Consider the following 19,670-nt stretch of genomic DNA (forward strand, 5'->3'; position numbering starts at 1 on the left):
AAAACAGAGTTTGACTTTTCCTGTAGTCTAAAAAATCACATTAAAGCGGATAATGGTTCGGTTTTTGGGAATTTTCCCTAGAGCAAAACTAATTTCTCTTATATTTAATTATTTCTTTTCAAGCCTCACTAGCAACTACTCTACGATTACGGTAATTGAACTCGGTTATTGTACAAAATAAAATGGAATAAAATAGTAAATTTGTTCAGACAGAGAAGAAGTTGACTTCAAATACCAAGTACCGCTAGTTGTTGATATGACAACCAGTGCAGAACGGCTCCTAATACATTTATTAGCAGGAAAAATAAACACATCTAGCCTAGTTTGTATTCCTTAGTCATCAAGACGTTATCATGTTGCTAAACCATCTCAATAATCTATTAATAACTTTAAATTGAAGTTGTCCATGGAAACGTTTAATAATAGTCCAGGTTTTCTTCGCTTTCTTGTAAACAAAGGGTTCAACACTAATCTGCATAACTGACAAAATCTTGAGTAATTTAGTCATTAAAAGTAAGAGTTAGGTTCGTTGGGAGTTTTAGATTAATTTACTATTGTGACTGTGGCCGTCCCTGCACACTGAGGATAATGGTCTTTGTACAATCTCTGGATGAACAGTCTTCTATCGTAAAAGCTGACTTGGACAAAGGCTGACAGTGACAGAGCATTTGTGACCGTCGTCAGAACTGAGGGGACTCAAATCTGATATCACAAAAATTCATCTTGACTGGATCAAGTTGCACGTGTTTCTCGGTACTGCTTTCACAACTGTCGATCATCCAAAACGTGGGAGAATAATATTGCATTAAACTAGTAACGAACTTAAGAAATGAATAAATGACTGATTGAATTGACAAGCGGTTAATGACTCAGGTCTTAAGACTAATAACGAGTGTGCATGTGACTGATGGCATATAGCAGTTTCGTCCAAGTTGGATAAAGTAGTTTAATTTTTGATATCCCCAAAAACATATGTGTTTAGCAACTGGGCGTGTTATTAAGCTTTATTGAAACTCTATGCTGGCCATAGTTTATCCACTTCTAGATTAGGGTCAGCTTACTCAGTGTATATACATTCATGCCTTGTTATATAGTACACTCAGAAACTTCAAGTATAAGTAGTTTGTGTAAATTCTATTCATGGTTTGTTGTAACAACAAGCTACACTGCCACCAGCTATATTAAAATAGGTGCTAAAATCGATTTTGTATCTATCTTTAGCAAGGGGAGGTTGCATCTTTATGCAACGATTAACAAAAAGCAAAATGCTCGACAGTCGTTAATATGTTCAAGTGGTTGTAATGAATGTGTTGCACAGGGCTTCCAACAAGAACTCAAAGTATATTCATTTACAACACTTTTGTTTTAAATGCACTTTACCCAAGATTGCGAAATATGTCATCAAACCTGTCACACAAGGTGTATCTAGTTTGTGCATTGTGTGTTCTATATGCTTACAGTGGTCACGTTGTGCATGTTTTATATTTTGACCACATGCTTAGCGCCCAGTATGCATTGTATTTCATCTGATGGCTGAAACTTTTATTTGTTTCTAAATCACATTGATTTTGTAGTTTAACATTTTCTCATTTATAATTTGTTATTTTGTTTTCGTGTTAAAGATTTGCACTGCTTGTAAAATTACTTTTACTTACCAGTCTGCAACAATGCTCTCCGATAAAGTCAAAACACTGTGTGATGAAATTAGCACAGAGAAGATAGTTTTTGAAAGAAAAGAAGCAAAAAGTTTGTTGGAATATGCAAATAGGTAAGAAAATAGTAAGTAGGAAACAGGTTGCCAGTTTAATAGTGGAAGAAATGTTTTTATTAGAATATTGTTTTGCTTAAATTTGATAGTGATTGGCTAAAATTTGTACTTTATCGTATTAGTTTGTCATTATGTTTAATTCTATTGTTGTCTATATTTCATTAAAAAATGAGTACTGGCCTGTAATAATAAAATGCGGTATATATTTTTAGAAAAAGATTATCTGGCAAATTTAATGATGTCATCATAAATATTGAAGATGAATCAATTTCAGCCAATAAGATGGTTTTGTCTTGTTTCTCAGATTACTTTGGAAACATGTTTGACATAGAGGTAATTTGTAATGTGATACTTTTTGCTAAAAATACACCAAAGTTATTTTACTGCTTGTTGTATATACATTGAAATTTCAGATGAAAGAGAAACGCGAAAATCAAGTTGAAATTCGAGGATTTGCAGCTACAGCTATGAAACTGATCGTTGAATTTATTTACACTGGAAACATAGAAATCAACAAAGAAAATGTTTGTGATCTACTTTCAGCATCGAACATGATGCAAATTGATGGTGAATATTGATGTTTGTTTAGTTTATGCACTGCTGCATCTTGTATATTTTATTAGTTAGCTCAACATGTATTCTTTTGGTTTGTTTTTTTTCTTGTCTTTTCTTAGTTTTTATAATTTAAAGTAACTTTATCGATCATTTCAACTTGGGCTTAGCAAGCTTCCATTGCTCTCAAGTATAGTATATAAATGCTGGATGCTGAGGTGACATTTTCGTAACTGAATGTTTCATTTCCTTGTTTCCAATATCCAAAGTTTTGTTCTAACGTGATACTGGTCTCACCATTTTGGAATATATGGTATGTTTGTTGTTGTTGATATCAATTGATTTTATTTGTCAGATGTCAAAGAATTTTGCTTTGAATTCCTGGAAGATTCCATTTCCATAGAAACCTGCCTCACCATCTCATACCTGGCTGATCTTTATGGAAGTGATCATCTCGAAGATCAAGTGAAGACTTTTATTGAAGAAAACATCGATGATGTTATTACCACAGAAAACTTCAAGAATCTCTCTAAAAAAGAACTTGTTTCTCTTTCCAGGAAAGTCAAAACTCAAGTAGGTGTTCGTCAAATCTGAACATGAGTCTATAAATATGTTTACCTACACATGACAGCATGAAAGTTAATTTGTTTGTTTGCTATTGAATTCTTTGTTTACATTTGAAACATTTTGCTTATTAACTCTAGTTTTACTTTTATGTGTTGTACGGAAAGTTGTAGGTTAACCTGAAATATAAATTTTTTAAAAATGCAGCTTTCCGAAATAGCTCTGTACAAGGCTGTAGTGAACTGGACCAAACATAACCGAGAAGAGCGACAAGATTATTTTCAGTCTTTATTTCAAACTGTTGACTTGACAATGATTTCATCAAATTTTGTGGAAGATGTAGTATCGTGTGAGGTACCAAAATTTGATCTTACTTTGATTGCAAAATTTATTTGTGTCAAACGTTTTTCTTACATCAAATTTATTGTAATACACATTTTATTTTATTTGTATTTTTGATTATTTCAAGAGTGAGTATGAATAAACATATGTTTATTGTTTACCACCAGACTTTGGTTCAAGAAAATTTCAAATGTCTTAAAACTTTAGTAGATGGCTTCGTTGGACGAGCCAAAAAAGAAAGGATTAAAGGTGATGCAATTAGTCTTTAAACACATTTTTTGTTTTGTTTTGACTTGGACTGTCTGTTTTTATATGAATTCATTCATAATTACAACTTCCGTCATTCTGTGTGGAAATTTAGTTGTATGTAAGTAAAATTGATATATTTTGTGAAGCAAAAGGAACAAGAATACTCAGTTTAGGTGGAACTTATATACCTCGCAAAGTTACTGAAGTTTTCAACATTTTACAAGAACCTTGCATGACTTATCCAGTTAGTAATTTGTCATAATTAAGGGATGGGGTAGTTTTCAGTTTTAGGTAACATGCAATCGATTGTTGCAATGTTACTTAAAACTGAACACATTGCAATCTATCTCAAACGATTTTTGGTTTAATTTAAAAACTAATGTATTTTGACGAAGAGTAAAAGCAATCCTTACAGGATTTGAACCTTGGGCGTACGTCACTTTGCTCAGTTCTGTTGCATGGTTGCGTTTACGCCATTGGCGGAGAGATACTCAAAGACAAAGGCAAAGATGATTCAACTAATAGCGTATCTCGTCTAAATCTAAACACAGAAGAACTTAAATGGGAAGCAGTTGCACCAATGAGATTGAAGAGAATGGTGATGGGTGCCACTGTACTTGGTGGTATGAAAACGATTTAAATAAATCAGATCTAAACGCTTATCAACAAGAAAATAAAAAACAATATTTGAAACAACAGACATTGCGAAAACTGTACGTCAAATATGTCCTTATTAATGTTTTTACGAGTTTCAGACTTAATTTTTGTTGTTGGAGAAAGCAATGACGAGAGATCAAGTGAATATTATACACCAACAACCAACAAATGGACAACGATGTCACCGATGAAACAAGGACGACATGGAAACAGTCTTGTTGCTTGTGAAGGTGAATGAGAAAAAGAATTTTTCTAATGACGAAAGTTTTCTAAATAACTTTTTTATTTAAATAACTGTGTCTGCGATTCATACATCAGGTTTTTTATATGCTATTGGTGGTCAAGGCGACGGACTTCTCTTCGACTTCTTCGATCACTTGAAGTCTGTGGAACGATATCAACCGAGGAAAGACGAGTGGAATGACGTAGCACCTATGACCACGGCAAGAACGTGGTTTGCTTCTGTGGCAGTTGGTGGCTTCATATATGCCACAGGTAAATATTTAGTGTGTTGGTAGAATGCAAAACGCGATTTTCACCCTTGATTCATTGAGCTGTATACTCGAAAATCCCATCTTGAAAATAGCAATTTCTATTTCAAGCACCATAGTTTGTTATTTGTATACAACAAATTATATTCAAAGTTTATAACAGGAGGCGAATCAAAGGAAGGAACAACTGAAAAGAGTGTTGAAAAATATGACGTCACTGCAAACAAATGGACCAGAGTAAGTGACATGAATTATGCGCGAAGTTACCACTCAGCTTGTGTGATGCAGGGAAAGATATATGTGGTCGGAGGGTGAGTTGTATTCATCAATATTTGTTGCTTTCAAGAGAATCACGGTCAAATGCTCAATAAAACCTGAATAATAATTTACTTTATGGATGAGAAAATACGATTTAACCTAATAAGGAATGTGAAATCAATGAAATGGTGCCTGTTATGCGCGTATCTTTAACCCTTAAACTCTATATAGGTTTGTTATTGGCTACGCGCGCCTACATTATTATTAAAGGTAAAGACGAGTTCCATATTCTCTACCATTGTTAGGAATAAGAAATTAAGCTTCCCATCGTCCTAAGTTAACATATCAACTTGCAACATCCGTACTCTATATCTGATATTAGATCAGATGTTTGTTGCACAACTCAAGATCGTCGAGATACAGCAGAAGTTGCAAAGTGTGACAATCTTCTGACAGCACAGGATGATTTTTGTATACCAAACCATCGCAGAAATCCTTAACAACATCTTGGTGGCGGTAACTCGCGAGACAATGTTGACTATAATTCACAAATGAGTCGTAAAAAGAATCGTTTGCAAAAAGAAAATTAAGTAATTTTTGAAGGGAATTGTACTGCATTGTGGAGGGTTCTTTTTAAGATGTTGCGTCTTGTTTGAAACCATTAGCCTTGTAGTAAATCCTAAAGTAATTTCCAATGGCATTGCAAGATTAAAATTTTTGGCGTAAAATCTCCGGCGCTTGTAAGACGTGTTGACTTCTTCAAACTGAGTTCGTAAGGAAGAGGTGGCGGCAGAAACTTTCCCCAAATCGCTGGGCTCAACCTCTGCTTTAATAATGTCCCTAATTTTTACTGATTGCATCCACTATATCATTCATGGCAACCTGGTGCAATCAAAATAAAATACGTAAGAATATTATATAAGCAAGTAAGAATGTTATAGGCCTATACTCAATTAGGGTTTTCCGAAAGCGACCTTTCAGATAAGTTTGTCTGGTCCCCAATGCGTACTTACTTCTAGTATAAAATTAACTTTCTCATAAATTGTTTAAGTTAATGTTTCGCAAGCAAAAGTTTACCTCCATTTATCGAAATTGTTTGTGAAATTGATTCCTGTTATTCGTGCGATATTGATAAGAACCGATAGCTTATATACCTATATAGCTTATATACAGAATAACGCAATAACAGCTCATTACCTGGGTCAAATTATGTCGAACTTCCATGAAAAGAAGCTGCTTGGCGACTTCATACGTTTTGCATTGAGTATCCACATGAAATCCAGAAAATGAGTTTTCTTCTTCGGAAGTAACTGTTTTCAAGAACAAGCGCTATCACTGTCATGAGGTGTGGAATAACCTTATTTTTATGAAATTTGATATCATAAAATTGTGATGATGTCAACCAGGAATGTAGACGTTACCGCTTGCTGAGCTGTTTGCAGGTGTGTGTTGGTTGGTTTCCAATTCCGTTTCGTATTCTGAAGCGTTGTTTGAGCAATCCACAGTCGCTGTTGCCAAAGTAGCTGATCTAACTTGTGTTACTGTGGATCGGATTTTGTTTTGTAAACGTATATGATGCACTCGGGACCAGTGTCGTTTAAAAGCAGCATAACTCTTAAATCGTTGTGGGCAACTATCAATTTGACATGTTATGCAAATATTTGAATCTTTTGTATGGACTGTCCTCAAGTGATAAGCGTAATCACTTAAAGTTGAAAATTGATCCAATTTTCTATCATTTTGCAAGCATGAATGGCAAACAAACATTTCTACTGGCGCTAGCTTAAAATAAACAAAATACAATATTACCGATAAACACAACTTTCCTCGTGTAAAATGATCATTGATCAGTGATCATTGACCACTAATAACCTGCAACTTTGTTCATTGGAATACAGTACAACGAACATCACAAGCACACTCGCGCACTACACACGCAAGTTAGATGAAACAAGAAAGATAGATTGTGCTTGCGCGCCGGATGAACCAACCTTTAAATTTGTAACTCGGGTATTATTACGTCATACTTAGGGTTTCTCTTTTCGCAAAGATTGTAGAATGTGTCGCGAGAAATTAGGAGAGTGCGTTTTTGGCGTGATACAGTACTGCAAAGAAGATGGACATTGTCGAGGAAGCAAAAATAAATTGTTTGAGTGAACGTATCATCAAGGAACTGAAAGGTATTTTAAAACAGTTTGGGCTCTTATAGTCTCATCTTATATTTTATCTTATTTGCGCTGCTGCAGTTTGTTGGAATTGTATATATTATATCATAATGTTTCATCATTGACTTATTTCCGCATGCGTGAATTTATTTCAAGTTTCGTGTTTGGTATGGTTTTGTTGGGAACTAAAAGAGCATAAGCTATAAATCAATGGTTTGAAGTATTTGCAGTTTGTGTCTCCCATTTTCTTGTAAAACGATACTACTTCACCCTAAATTGCTTGCCAATCTTTTAATAGTTGATACGGGGCTAAAATATTTAAAAATAGTTGTTTCGAAAGACGATCGAAAAAGCAAAATCGTTAGGAAAACGACCTTCATTGTGAGTACTGCTGACTTTAGTTTAGCATTGTCGGGAAACTAGATTATCATTTTTTACGAAAGTCAGTAAATTTATAAGTAATATTGTATTCGGGATCGCCATTGTTGGTATGCGTGTTCGCCCGAATCTTCCATAAATGCCATATTAGGCAAATCTATTCGGGTTTGGGTTCGTATCGGCCCATCCCTAGTAACTATATTCTACATTTAATTGAACTCGGCAATTGTACAAAATAAAATAGCAAATTTGTTTAGGCAGAGAGGAAGTCCACTTCAAATACCAATTACCGCTCGTTGCTGATATGACAACCAGTGCGCGCGCAGAACGGCTCATAATACATTTATTAGTAGGTAGAAAACTGAACACATCTAGCCTAATTGGTAGTCATCAAGACGTTATCATGCTGCTTAACCATCTCAATAACCTAATCATAACACCAAATTAAAGTGGTCCATAAAATTTTTTAATAATAGCCTAGGTTTTCTTCGCTTTCCAATAAACAAAAATATCTAACAAAGGGTTCAACACTAATCTGCAGAAATGACGAAATTTTCTTGAGTAATTTAATCATTAAAAGTAAGAGTTGGGGTCGGTGGGAGTTTTAGATTAACTTCGTACTGTGACTGTGGCCGTCCCTGCACACTAAGGATGCAATGAGCTGTGCTTAAAGTGAATCAGGCTTTGAGGCTTTTAACAACGTATTTAAAATGAAAGTGAAAATAAAACATAAATGTAAAACAGATAGTCTGGAATGGATCGTACCGGCATGTTAGTTACATTGGCAAGCATGCTGACTCCCTATGGGTAGAAATTAAACCACTATTGGCGCTATTTACAGTTAGCAACAATCTAACAATAAGCTTCTTAGTACATCTGTTACAGAAATGTTGTGTTTTGTACATTCTCCGGACTAGCAAACTTCTATCGTAAAAACTGACTTGGACGAAGGCTAACAGTGACAAAGCTTTTGTGACCGTCGTCAGAACTTAGAGGGCTCAAATGTGATATCACAAAAATTCATCTTGACTGGATCAGGTTGCATGTGTTTCTCGGTTGTCGAGCTTTCGCAGTTGTTGATCATCCTAAATGTGGGAGAATAATATTGTATTAAACCAGTAACGAACTTAAGAAACAAATAAACGACTGAACAAATTGACAAACGGTTAATGACTCAGATTTTAAGACTAATAACAAGTGTGTCTTTCTTATTAAATTGATAATAAAATTATCCGGTTAAAATCTGCAAACTGACATCTTGTCCACATTTTATCACCATGCATTGTCATGTTACTAATTCCAATTTATCATTTTTATCAGTTTAGCTTCAACTGTCTTAATAATCATCTAATTAAAAAAACTTAATTGTTTCTTTATTCTCTTATTTATCATATTTTCTCTTTTTAAATGCTGATTTTGGCCAAATTCCATTTTTTCCCATTATTAGAAACCGCATTATTTTATCAAGTTTCTTGATAAGTTGTAGAAATTTTACCCTGCCGCTCACTATATTGAAATAAATTAGGAAATTAGTTGTAGATCATATTAGATCATAATGTTTGACAGTCGTTTCGACGTCCAAGTGGGTTGTAGCGAATGTATTATGGCGAAGGTAGGTTGTTGTTGCGTTGTTACGTTGCTGCGTTGTTGACTCCTTGTCTCAGAAGGTTGCTATTGCTGTTCACTGTCTCCTTCGCTCATATATTAAAATAAAATGAACACGAGGTTCTGAGTTTAACCTTTACTAAAACTCATGTCCTGCGCTCAGGCAGTGCAAAACGAAAAGAAGGACGGTAAACGAACTAACAGTGCTTAAATAACCATGTGCTGGGAGCATTGTGAGAGCGCCATCCAGCGACAAAACAAACAAAACACCTGTAGCGGCCGTTGGGTGTTTGTTTGGTTTGTCGCTGGTTGGCGCCCTCGGGACGTTCCCAGGATGTGTTGATTTCTGCACTGCACGCTCGTTTCACCACGGCAATTCCGTTTTTCCAATGCTTGCGCGCACAGGACAGTTTTCGATTAAAGGCTTGAACTAAGATGGTTGTGTTTTAACCTTTAATATATGAGCGAAGCTAGCTTACAACTGAAACAGCAGCCTTCTGAGTCAGGAGTCAGCAACGGATTAACCTAACAACGTAACAGCCTTAGCCTTCCCATATATTCTGGTGACCCCGACGACAACTTTGAAGAAATGTCTTACCTACAACCTATACAAGGTAAATTTTCCACTTTACATCATAGTCAGGGCCATGCCCAGGTTGCTTCTTCGCCGCACGCCCCGTCCTGCAGCAATGTTCCTTGCGATTTAGCTTTTGACGTTTCAGAGCCTCCTCAGGTCGAGAGCGTTGATATTCCTTTAATTGACTTCGGAGTTGATTCACTGCTAGATTTGCCGCGAAGTTTACATCGCCGTCCGACACCAGGTCGCTCTGTGCAGTTTTCAGCAACCAACCCGTTTCTTCCAGACGTTCACTCGACACCGCTTAGCCATTCTCCGGAAACCAAAGCCGTCAAACTCCCGTCTTTCTGGCCTGGTCGCGCTACCCAATGGTTTGAGTTTGTAGAAATTCAATTTAGAAGGGCTAACATTTCTTCCAATAACGATAAATTTGACCACGTAGTTTTAGCGCTTGATCCAGCACACGCTGAACGCGTCGCCAGCGTTCTTTGCAGTCCATCATCATCTCACGATGATTTAAAAGCCGCATTGCTCAATAAGTTTGGACCGAGCTTGAATGAACGTTTGAGCGCACTTTTGGACAGCAGGACCTTTCAAGGCAAAAAGCCGAGTGATACTTTAGAACACATGAAGTCACTCTTGGGCTCGTACAGTTTAGACAATGAGATGGCGTATAATCTATTGCGCAAGTTGTTTTTGGACAGTTTGGATTATCAAGCGCAAATGATGTTAAAAATCGATCCCAAACGTGATTTGGACAAACTTGCGCTTAAGGCTGACGAAATCATGGCTATTACAAAACCAGTCTCTGCCAATCCGGTCCCACGCCAAAGTGTTATTAATGAGCTGTTCGAAACAAAATTGGATGAGCTTACCAAGCAACTAACTAAACTAGACCAGCATATGCGACCTACAGCCTCAACCACGCCCCATTCAGCGCCGCCATTGTCCAGAGTACCACAAGCTTCGCCCACGGAATATCACCAACGTGACCGTTTTCATGGTCTTCGCCAATCTGGCCCAACCAGTTTCGGTCGTCGATTCAACAGGGAATACTCTGGTCACGAGCAGGACTCCGATTTTCATGGGTTATGTTTCTACCATTCTAAGTTTGGTCATCGAGCTTTTCAGTGCAAGCCACCTTGCAACTGGAATAGCCGTCAAAATGCTCCAAAAAATGCCTAGGCCGGAATTTGTGCGTGGTCCACAATCCCGGCGTATCCATCAGTACCACAAAACTCGACCACAACTCAACCATTAGTAATTTGTTTTTTGCCACCGATCCCACTTCCAAAGTCGAGTATTTAATCGACACCGGTTGTCAGTTTAGTTTGTTCCCTTTATCGCTTACTTGTTACGATAATGCGCAACAAACTGGATTTCTTTCCACCTTGAATAATAGTCGCATCCCAACTTATGGTTACAAATCCATTGACGTCTGTCTTCATGAGTTCACTTGCAAGTTTCAATTTACTTTCGCTTTAGCGGACATCCCTTATCCGATTCTCGGTGCGGATTTCTTGAAACGTTTTAACTTGTTGGTTGACGTCGGCGGCAAGCGTCTTGTTCAACTTGACGAGGCCAGGCAAAGTACTTTCGACGCCAGAGAAAGTTCACCTTTTTCAGCACCAGCGCTCAGCGCGCCGTCTGATGAGATTTTGGCCAAATTTCGCAACGTCTACCCAGAGGTATTTGATGCGTCTTTACGGTCACGTGTAATCAAACACAATGTGCAGCATAAAATCGAGACGACCGGCCCCCCGGTCCATTCTCCTGCGAGGCGCTTATCTCCCGAGAAACTTCGAATAGCTAAAGAGGAGCTTTTTAATATGATCAATCAAGACATCATTGAACCGAGCAACTCCACATGGTCTAGTCCCATGCACCTGGTTAAAAAACAAACGGTGGTGTGAGAATTGTAGGTGACTTCCGTAATCTCAACCTTGTCACCAAGTTTGACCGTTACAAAATTCCGAACCTGCGAGATTTCACGAGTGAGTTACACGATGCAAAAGTCTTCTCTAACTTAAGTGTGACTTATTAAAGGCATTCTTTCAAATCCCCATTGCCCCCGAAGATAAAGAAAAGACAGCTTTCCTTTGTCCTTTTGGTTTATACCAGTAAACAAGAATGCCACTGGGTCTCAAATGTTCTGCTCAAAGCTTTCAACGTTTTATGGATTCAATTGCAAGAGATCTAAAATTTTGTTTCGTTTACCTTGATGACGTCTTAGTGTTTTCTCGTAATCACGAGGAACATTTGCAACATCTACACATATTATTCAAACGTTTATCTGCTCATGGCGTTGTTGTTAATCCCGAAAAGTGTCAGTTGGCTGTCAACTCGCTCTCGTTTCTGGGTCACAGTGTGAGCGCAGCAGGAATTCTCCCACTTGAGTCAAAAGTTCAGGCAATTGTTGAATTTGAAAAACCGACTGTCGTTCGCCAGTTAAAGCGTTTCCTTGGTATGGTCACGTTCTACAGACGTTTTTTAAAAAATAGCGCCGAAACGTTACGCCCTTTGAATAAATTGTTGGTACCGACAAGCAATAGCACCAGATCGATCGTTTGGTCCAAGTCCACGACAGAGGCGTTCAACAAAATCAAAGGGCAGTTAACACAGGTCGTTGCCTTGGCACATCCAGTCCCGGACGCACCTACCCAGATTGCTTCCGACGCCTCTGCTGTCGCTTGTGGCGCGGTCCTGCAGCAGGAGATTGAAGGTTGCTGGAAACCGTTGGCATTTTTTTCCAAACCGTTCACAGACGCACAAATCAAATACAGTGTGTTTGACAAAGAATTATGGGCATGTTATCTCGCGGTTCAACATTTTCGATATTTCATCGAAGGACGTGAGTTTTCGTTATTAATTGACCACAGACCGATTGTTGACGCAATCAAGACTCGCACAACCGAAGCTTCTCCGCGACAGGAACGATACTTCTCTTATATCTCAGAATTCACCAATGATATTCGTTATATACCAGGCTCGGAAAACATGACTGCCGATTTTCTCTCTCGCATTGACGTACACGCCCTCCGATGGAATTGATTATACCAAGATGGCCATTTCTCAGCATGAAGCCGATTTCGAAGCGGAGATTTACGACCAAAAATTCACACTTACTGTAGAAAAACGGCTTATATCAGATTCCGGCCTTTCGCTGCTCGGTGACGGTGCGGTGTCGGAGAAAGGTTTTCGTCCGATTGTCCCCAGGGACTTTAGACGACAGGTTTTTCGTATACATCACGATTTATCTCACCCTGGTGCACGCGGCACTTTAAAATTAATTTACTGGACTGGACTTTAACACTTTATTCTGGACTATCGCACTCATCAAGACAGCGTCAGCATTGATCGTTTGAAGCCATCTTTTATCGATATGCTTGCGGATCTACAACCTACTGTTAACGAAGACACTTTGGATCCAGATGACGGACATCCCGAAAGCGTTGTTTTCGGTCATATCAACCTCAGCGACAATGACGAAGATTCACCTGGACAAACAGCCGACCTTGGATGCGATGAAGACGTTGAAACAGCGCACGCTGAAACATTTACGAGACGTGGCAGGCCAGTCAGGAGACCTGTGACCTGAGACCTCAATTTACCTCGGTATTTGGACACCCCGTAATGATTTTGTGTATGCATTGTTTATTTTATATGTACCATTTAGGAGTATAGCGTTTCCAATTTGCTGTATTTTTTTTTTCAAGCCTACAAAGGGTAAATTGAGTTTGACGTCTAGCCTATAGCCCTACACTCCATGCATCATGTACTATCGCTGGAATTTAAATTAAAATTAGTTCGACCTAGTCTTTTGTTGCCCAGTTGTCACTTTGTCGTGCCTGTCAAGGGTTTATTATAACCTTTGGCAAATATCTCTCACAATCTGGTGTTACGTGTGATAGCGTTAGATTGCCGATTGTGCTTATCTTAAAGGCCTTAATTGCCACGCTCACTGATGGCCTTAATTGCCATGTTCCCTGACGGTTAACCCCTGCCGTGGAGAAATATTTTTTTCTGCGTTTTTTTGTTATGGTGTACACTGTACACATAGTGGCTGTTTTTGGGCCACCTACCCGCTGCTGACGCTACCACACTTATTCTTATTTTTTTATTATTGCACGATACTTTAAGACTGTAGCACTGAGATGTTACCCAAATTTACTGTTATACAATTTATGACCGTAATACCTTTTCTACAAAATTCTTACATCTGATGATTTGTGATAGGCTACATGTTGGAATTTTTTTATTTTCGCAGTTCAACCCATTTTGCAACTTTTGTGTGTAATCATAGTTGTAGCTGGTGTAGGCTATATGTAAATTGTGCTTTATTCACTGAGCGTTGAAAACGCATGTTATTATTAGATCGCATTTTGTTTCTTCATCGTTTACCGCCCCTTTTTCATTCTTGCCGGGGAAGGAAAGATGTTATGTAGCGGCCGTTGGGTGTTTGTTTGGTTTGTCGCTGGTTGGCGCCCTCGGGACGTTCCCAGCATGTGTTGATTTCTGCACTGCACGTTCGTTTCACCACGGCAATTCCGTTTTTCCAATGCTTGCGCGCACAGGACAGTTTTCGATTAAAGGCTTGAACTAAGATGGTTGTGTTTTAACCTTTAATATATGAGCGAAGCTAGCTTACAACTGAAACAGCAGCCTTCTGAATCAGGAGTCAGCAACGGATTAACCTAACAACGTAACAGCCTTAGCCTTCGCCATACACCCAACGGCCGCTACAGTATTGCACACGGCTTCCAACAAGAACTCAAAATATATTCATTTACAACTCTTTTATTTTACATGCACTTTACCCAAGATTACAAAATATGACATCAAACCTGTCACACAGGGTGCATCTAGTTTGTGTGTTCTATGTGTTTACACTGGTACACATTGTGCATGTTTTATATTTTGACCCCATGCCTAGCGCCCAGTATGCATTGTATTTCATCTGATGACTGAAACTTTTATTTGCTTCCAAATCACATTCATTTTGTGGTTTAAGGTTTTCTCATTTATAAATTGTCATTTTGGTAAAATTGTTCTAAATCACATTCATTTTGTGATTTGAGGTTTTCTCATTTATAAATTGTCATTTTATGTTAAAGATTTGTTCAGCTTATAAAATTACTTTTACTTGTGGTTCTGCAACAATGCTCTCTGATAAAGTCAAAACACTTTGTGATGAAATTACCACAGAGAAGATAGTTTTTGAAAGACAAGAAGCAAAACGTTTGTTGGAATATGCAAATAGGTAAGAAAATAGTAAGTAGGAATCAGGTTGACAGTTTAATAGTGAAAGAAATGTTTTTGTTAGAACATTGTTTTGGTTAAATTTGATAGTGATTGGCTAAAATTTAAAGTTTATCATATTAGTTTGTCATTATGTTTAATTCTTTTGTTGTCTATATTTAATTGAAAAATTGGTACTGGCTAGTAACAATAAAATACGGTATATATTTTTAGGAAAAGATTGTCTGGCAAATTTAATGATGTCATCATAAATATTGAAAATGAATCAATTTCAGCCAATAAGATGGTTTTGTCTTGTTTCTCAGATTATTTTGAAAACATGTTTGACATAGAGGTAATTTGTAATGTGATACTTTTTGCAAAATATACACCAAAGTTGTTTTACTGCGTGTTGTATGCACGTTGAAATTTCAGATGAAAGAAAAACATGAAAATCAAGTTGAAATTCAAGGAGTTACAGCTACAGCTATGAAACTGATCGTTGAATTGATTTACACTGGAAACATAGAAATCAGCAAAGAAAATGTTTGTGATCTACTTTCAGTATCGAACATGATGCAAATTGATGGTGAATATTGATGTTTGTTTAGTTTAGGGCTTAACAAGTTTCCATTGCTCTCAAGTGTAGTATATAAATGCTGGATGTTGAAGTGATATTTTGGTAACTGAATGTTTCATTTCCTTGTTTCCAATATCCAAAGTTTTGTTCTAACATGATACTGGCCTCACCGCCATGGAATATATGATATTAGCTTCATATTTGTTGTTGTTGATATGGATTGATTTTATTTGTCAGATGTCAAAGAATTTTGCTTTGAATTCTTGGAAGATTCCATTTCCATAGAAACCTGCCTAACAATCTCATACCTGGCTGATCTTTATGGAAGTGATCATCTTGAAGATCAAGTAAAGACTTTTATTGAAGAAAATATTGATGATATTGTCATCACTGAAGACTTTAAAAATCTCTCCGAAGATGAACTAGTTTCTCTTTCCAGGAAAGTGAAAACTCAAGTAGGTGTTTGGCCCGTCAAATCTGAGCATGAATATATAAACACAAGACATGATGGTAGTTAATTTGTTTGTTTGTTAATAAATTCATTTTTACATTTGAGACGTTATATTTTGTTGGTTAACTTTGGTTTGACTTTATGATGCTGTACAAAATATTGTAGGCTAATCCAAAATATAAATGTTTTCGAAATACAGCTTTCCGAAATAGCTCTGTACAAGGCTGTGGTAAACTGGACCAAACATAACCGAGAAGAGCGACAAGATTATTTTCTGTCTTTATTTCAAGTTGTTGACTTGACAATGATTTCGTCAAACTTTGTAGAGGAGACAGTGTCGTGCGAGGTACGATTACGAAACGTTTTTGCTTTAAAGGTGTCTTGAATTTTGTATACCAAATCTATTTCTATGCAAATTTTATTTAGTATTAGACTGTATTTTTTACTTGATGGTTTAATTTGAGAGTGAGTATGAAAAAACATATGTTTTTGTTTACCACCAGGCTTTGGTTCAAGAAAATTTCAAATGTCTTAAAACTCTAGTTGATGGCTTCGTTGGACGATCCAAAAAAGAAAGGATTAAAGGTAATGTAATTGGTCTTTAAAAACTTACGTTGTTGACTTGAACTGTTTGTTTTTGTATTAATTTATGTATAACTATGGCTTTCATCGATCTGTGAAGAACTTTAGTTATACTTAAGTAAAACTGATTTATTTTTTGAAGCCAATGGAACAAGAATTCTAAGTTTAGGTGGACATAAAACGCCTGAAAGAGTTACTGAAGTTTTTAACGTTTTACAAGAATCTTGCAAGACTTATCCAGTTAGTATTTTGTTGCAACTTCAGGCTTGGTGTTGTAAAACGCATTTTTGTAGAACATACAATAGTTTAATTTAATGACTGCAAAAATACAATTGTTCCAGAATTTGAACGTTGGGCGTAAGTCATTCTGCTCAGTTCTGTTGCATGGTTTTGTTTACGTCATTGGAGGAAATACACCCACAGACGAAGGCAATTTTGATCCAACCGACCGAGTATCTCGTCTAAATCTAAACACAGAAGAATTTAAATGGGAAGTAGTTGCACCAATGAGCATAAAGAGACGCGTGATGGGTGCAGCTATACTCGATGGTGTGGAAGTTATTTAATTACGACAAATCTTATTGTTGATAAACAAAAAGTATAAAAATAGTTTTGAAATAACAGAAATTACAAATTGCGCTGGACCACACCATGTCTTCATCCATATTTTTACGGGGTTTCAGGAACAATGTTTGTTGTTGGAGGAAGAAATGATGATGGATCAGGTGAATATTACTCACCCACTTTCAACAAATGGACAATGATGCCATCGATGAAGCAAAGACGATATGGACACAGTCTTGTTGCTTGTGAATGTAAATGTGAAAATAGAATAGAGATTGGAGTGATACTGAATCTTATTAAATAACTTCAGTTGACTTGCAAGCTATGCATCAGGTTCTTTATATTCTATTGGTGGATATGGAAACGGAGTTCACTTGAAGTCTGTGGAACGATATCAACCAAGCAATGACGTATGGAATTACGTAGCGCCTAAAGCCGCCTATGACCACACCAAGAAGGTGGTTTGCTTCTGTGGCGGTTGGTGGCTTCATATATGCCACAGGTAAATGTTTAATATGTTTGTAGAATGCAACAATCAATGTTCACCCTTAAATCATTGAGCGGTATACTCGAAAACCGCATTTTTCATTTCAAGTCGAATAGTTTGTTATAGGTGTAAAACATATTGTATAAAAAATTTATAAACAGGAGGTGAATCAAAGGAAGGAACAACCGAAAAGAGTGTTGAAAAATATGACGTCACTGCAAATAAATGGACCAGAGTGAGTGACATGAATGTCGCAAGAAGTTCCCACTCAGCTTGTGTCATGCAGGGAAAAATATATGTGGTCGGAGGGTGAGTTGCATTTCTCAGTCTTTGATGCTTTTAAGATCAAATATACAACAAAAACAAATAACGGTATATTTTATGGATTTGAAAGTATTTGTTTTAGTTCAGCGTGGTCCAACTGCAGGCCCGCGGGCCAAAGTTGGCCCGCGAGCACCGATTTTTGGCCCGCGAACTGATAGTCAGCTTTGATAGTCGCTATTGTCGAAGAAGATCCTCGACCGCAAATGTCACATTGATCAGCATTTAATAGCTAAATTTTGAACTATTCTAATTTCAGTTGTTTTAATAAAAAAAGAGAACTTTTTTTAGTTCTAATATCAATGTCACATTGTTCTTCAGTTCTAATTTCACATTTCTTCAGTTCTAATTTAAAAACATTGGCCCGCAAGATAAAAAAATTTTCTGATTTTGGCCCGCGATGAAAAGAAGTTGGACCACGCTGTTTTAGTTTATCGTTGAAACCATTGTAATAATTATAGTTAAAAAAAGTTTGAATGAATTTTTGGGATGTTAATGACATTAAAGTAGCGTGCTGAGAAGTAACTTGCCACCCTCCTGTCATTGGTATCGTTGACTCAGGACAGTGAGCAACTTAATTTCTCATTCCCGACGCTTTATATTAAGTATAGGACCAACCTTATCCAGCATATTCTCTATTTTTTCTATCCCCTACTACTACGGTATAGCTCACTAGTGAGGCATCTGCTCATGGCCTAGGACCCCGGTTGAGAAACCCCGATCTTGAGTACCCACCATCAAACGTGTCAGGTTATTTGTTGATTTTTTTAAAGAAGTTTCAATCAACACATTCCATTTGTTTAGACTCGGTGCAAATAAACAAGCTGTGACGTCCATCGAATGTTATGATCCTGGTGATGACGAATGGACAGTGGTTGGTGAAACTTCGGAAATATTGTTTTGTCATTCTGTTGTTGCAGTCTAACTTCCGGGATGACCAGAAAATAAGCTTTTTTATCTTTTAATTATGATTTAATTGCTAATGTGTGTTTGCTTTTCGTAATAAGTTAACTGATGACAGTGATGTACAAGAACTTCTATTTTTCTTACCTCTTAATTCAGTTTTCCAGTTTATTGCAAAATACAAGAAAAAAACAACCACTATTCATCATAGCTGCTAGTAACCTTTGATGAGATATAAAAAGGTAAAAATGATGATAGCCCTCTAATTAAAATGTGTTAAGTGGGGTAAATAAGGACGCAAACAGATAACAGCAAAACAATGGTAGCGTCTGATAAGTAATAAATGCTGTCACAAATGCACTGAAATAATTGAAATGATAACTAATTGAGCAAAAATTCATCTTTTGTCTCAAAATATCATTGTTAGTTGCTGAAAAGAGGCCTGGGCTATGGGCAGCCCCTTGTGATGGTCCCACCTGGGAAAAACGTGTCTGAGCCCAATATAATTTTCAAGAATATTCAACCTACGTGTCGTAATACGTATAGGGCTATAGGCCTATAGCTATTACTAGCATCTTCCCTAATCGGCCACTAAAAGCATATTGTACAAGTAACTACATACATACCGATGATCTTTATATTGCTGATTGGGATATTCAAAATAACTTTGATGTGAAAGTTGTCAATGATATTTGATTATTCTATTTGTAAAATTTGGTTTAGAAGTCATGTCAGTCGTACAGCTCATTTATGAATAATATCATTTATTCTTCAGTATTGTTTCCAATAAGAAACATAATTTCAGTATATTGTAATAATTTTCACATTTGTGGTAATATTACTTAAATAAAAAAACTTGCAGTTTAGATAAAATACATATTGATTTTTTAACCGAGGGGGCCAGGTTTTCTTTCAAATCGAGTCTCCATTTTCAGTTT

At 36.9% G+C, this 19,670-nt stretch overlaps 3 protein-coding genes across 5 annotated transcripts; all 3 read left to right on the forward strand.

Annotated features, from left to right (window-relative positions):
- The first annotated feature begins 1,625 nt into the window (after positions 1-1,625).
- Positions 1,626-19,271, forward strand: LOC143470893 (kelch-like protein 12). 3 transcript variants are annotated; one of them, XM_076969181.1, is made up of 12 exons: positions 1,626-1,768; positions 1,981-2,101; positions 2,182-2,335; positions 2,676-2,893; positions 3,092-3,238; positions 3,394-3,475; positions 3,622-3,719; positions 3,891-4,098; positions 4,231-4,362; positions 4,451-4,627; positions 4,787-4,934; positions 18,634-19,271. In XM_076969181.1, the coding sequence occupies exons 1-12, from the start codon at positions 1,668-1,670 to the stop codon at positions 18,752-18,754; spliced, it is 1,707 nt and encodes a 568-aa protein (XP_076825296.1). In that variant the 5' UTR covers positions 1,626-1,667; the 3' UTR covers positions 18,755-19,271. The 3 variants fall into 3 exon arrangements, with proteins under 3 accessions (XP_076825296.1, XP_076825298.1, XP_076825297.1); XM_076969183.1 differs by having other exon boundaries at positions 4,478-4,627; XM_076969182.1 differs by lacking the exon at positions 18,634-19,271 and adding an exon at positions 5,264-5,398.
- On the forward strand, positions 9,431-10,800 carry LOC143470894 (uncharacterized). Its single transcript, XM_076969185.1, has one exon. It carries the CDS (start codon positions 9,619-9,621, stop codon positions 10,789-10,791), a length of 1,173 nt encoding a protein of 390 aa, XP_076825300.1. The 5' UTR covers positions 9,431-9,618; the 3' UTR covers positions 10,792-10,800.
- Positions 12,668-17,821, forward strand: LOC143470628 (kelch-like protein 26). Its single transcript, XM_076968880.1, has 13 exons — positions 12,668-12,800; positions 12,948-13,195; positions 14,721-14,866; positions 15,079-15,199; positions 15,280-15,433; positions 15,662-15,879; positions 16,075-16,221; positions 16,379-16,460; positions 16,600-16,697; positions 16,799-17,006; positions 17,141-17,272; positions 17,355-17,498; positions 17,670-17,821. The coding sequence occupies exons 1-13, from the start codon at positions 12,668-12,670 to the stop codon at positions 17,819-17,821; spliced, it is 1,983 nt and encodes a 660-aa protein (XP_076824995.1).
- Positions 19,272-19,670: the final 399 nt, after the last annotated feature.

This window comes from Clavelina lepadiformis, chromosome 9 (genome assembly GCF_947623445.1).
Source record: "Clavelina lepadiformis chromosome 9, kaClaLepa1.1, whole genome shotgun sequence".
Lineage (NCBI taxonomy): Eukaryota > Metazoa > Chordata > Ascidiacea > Aplousobranchia > Clavelinidae > Clavelina > Clavelina lepadiformis.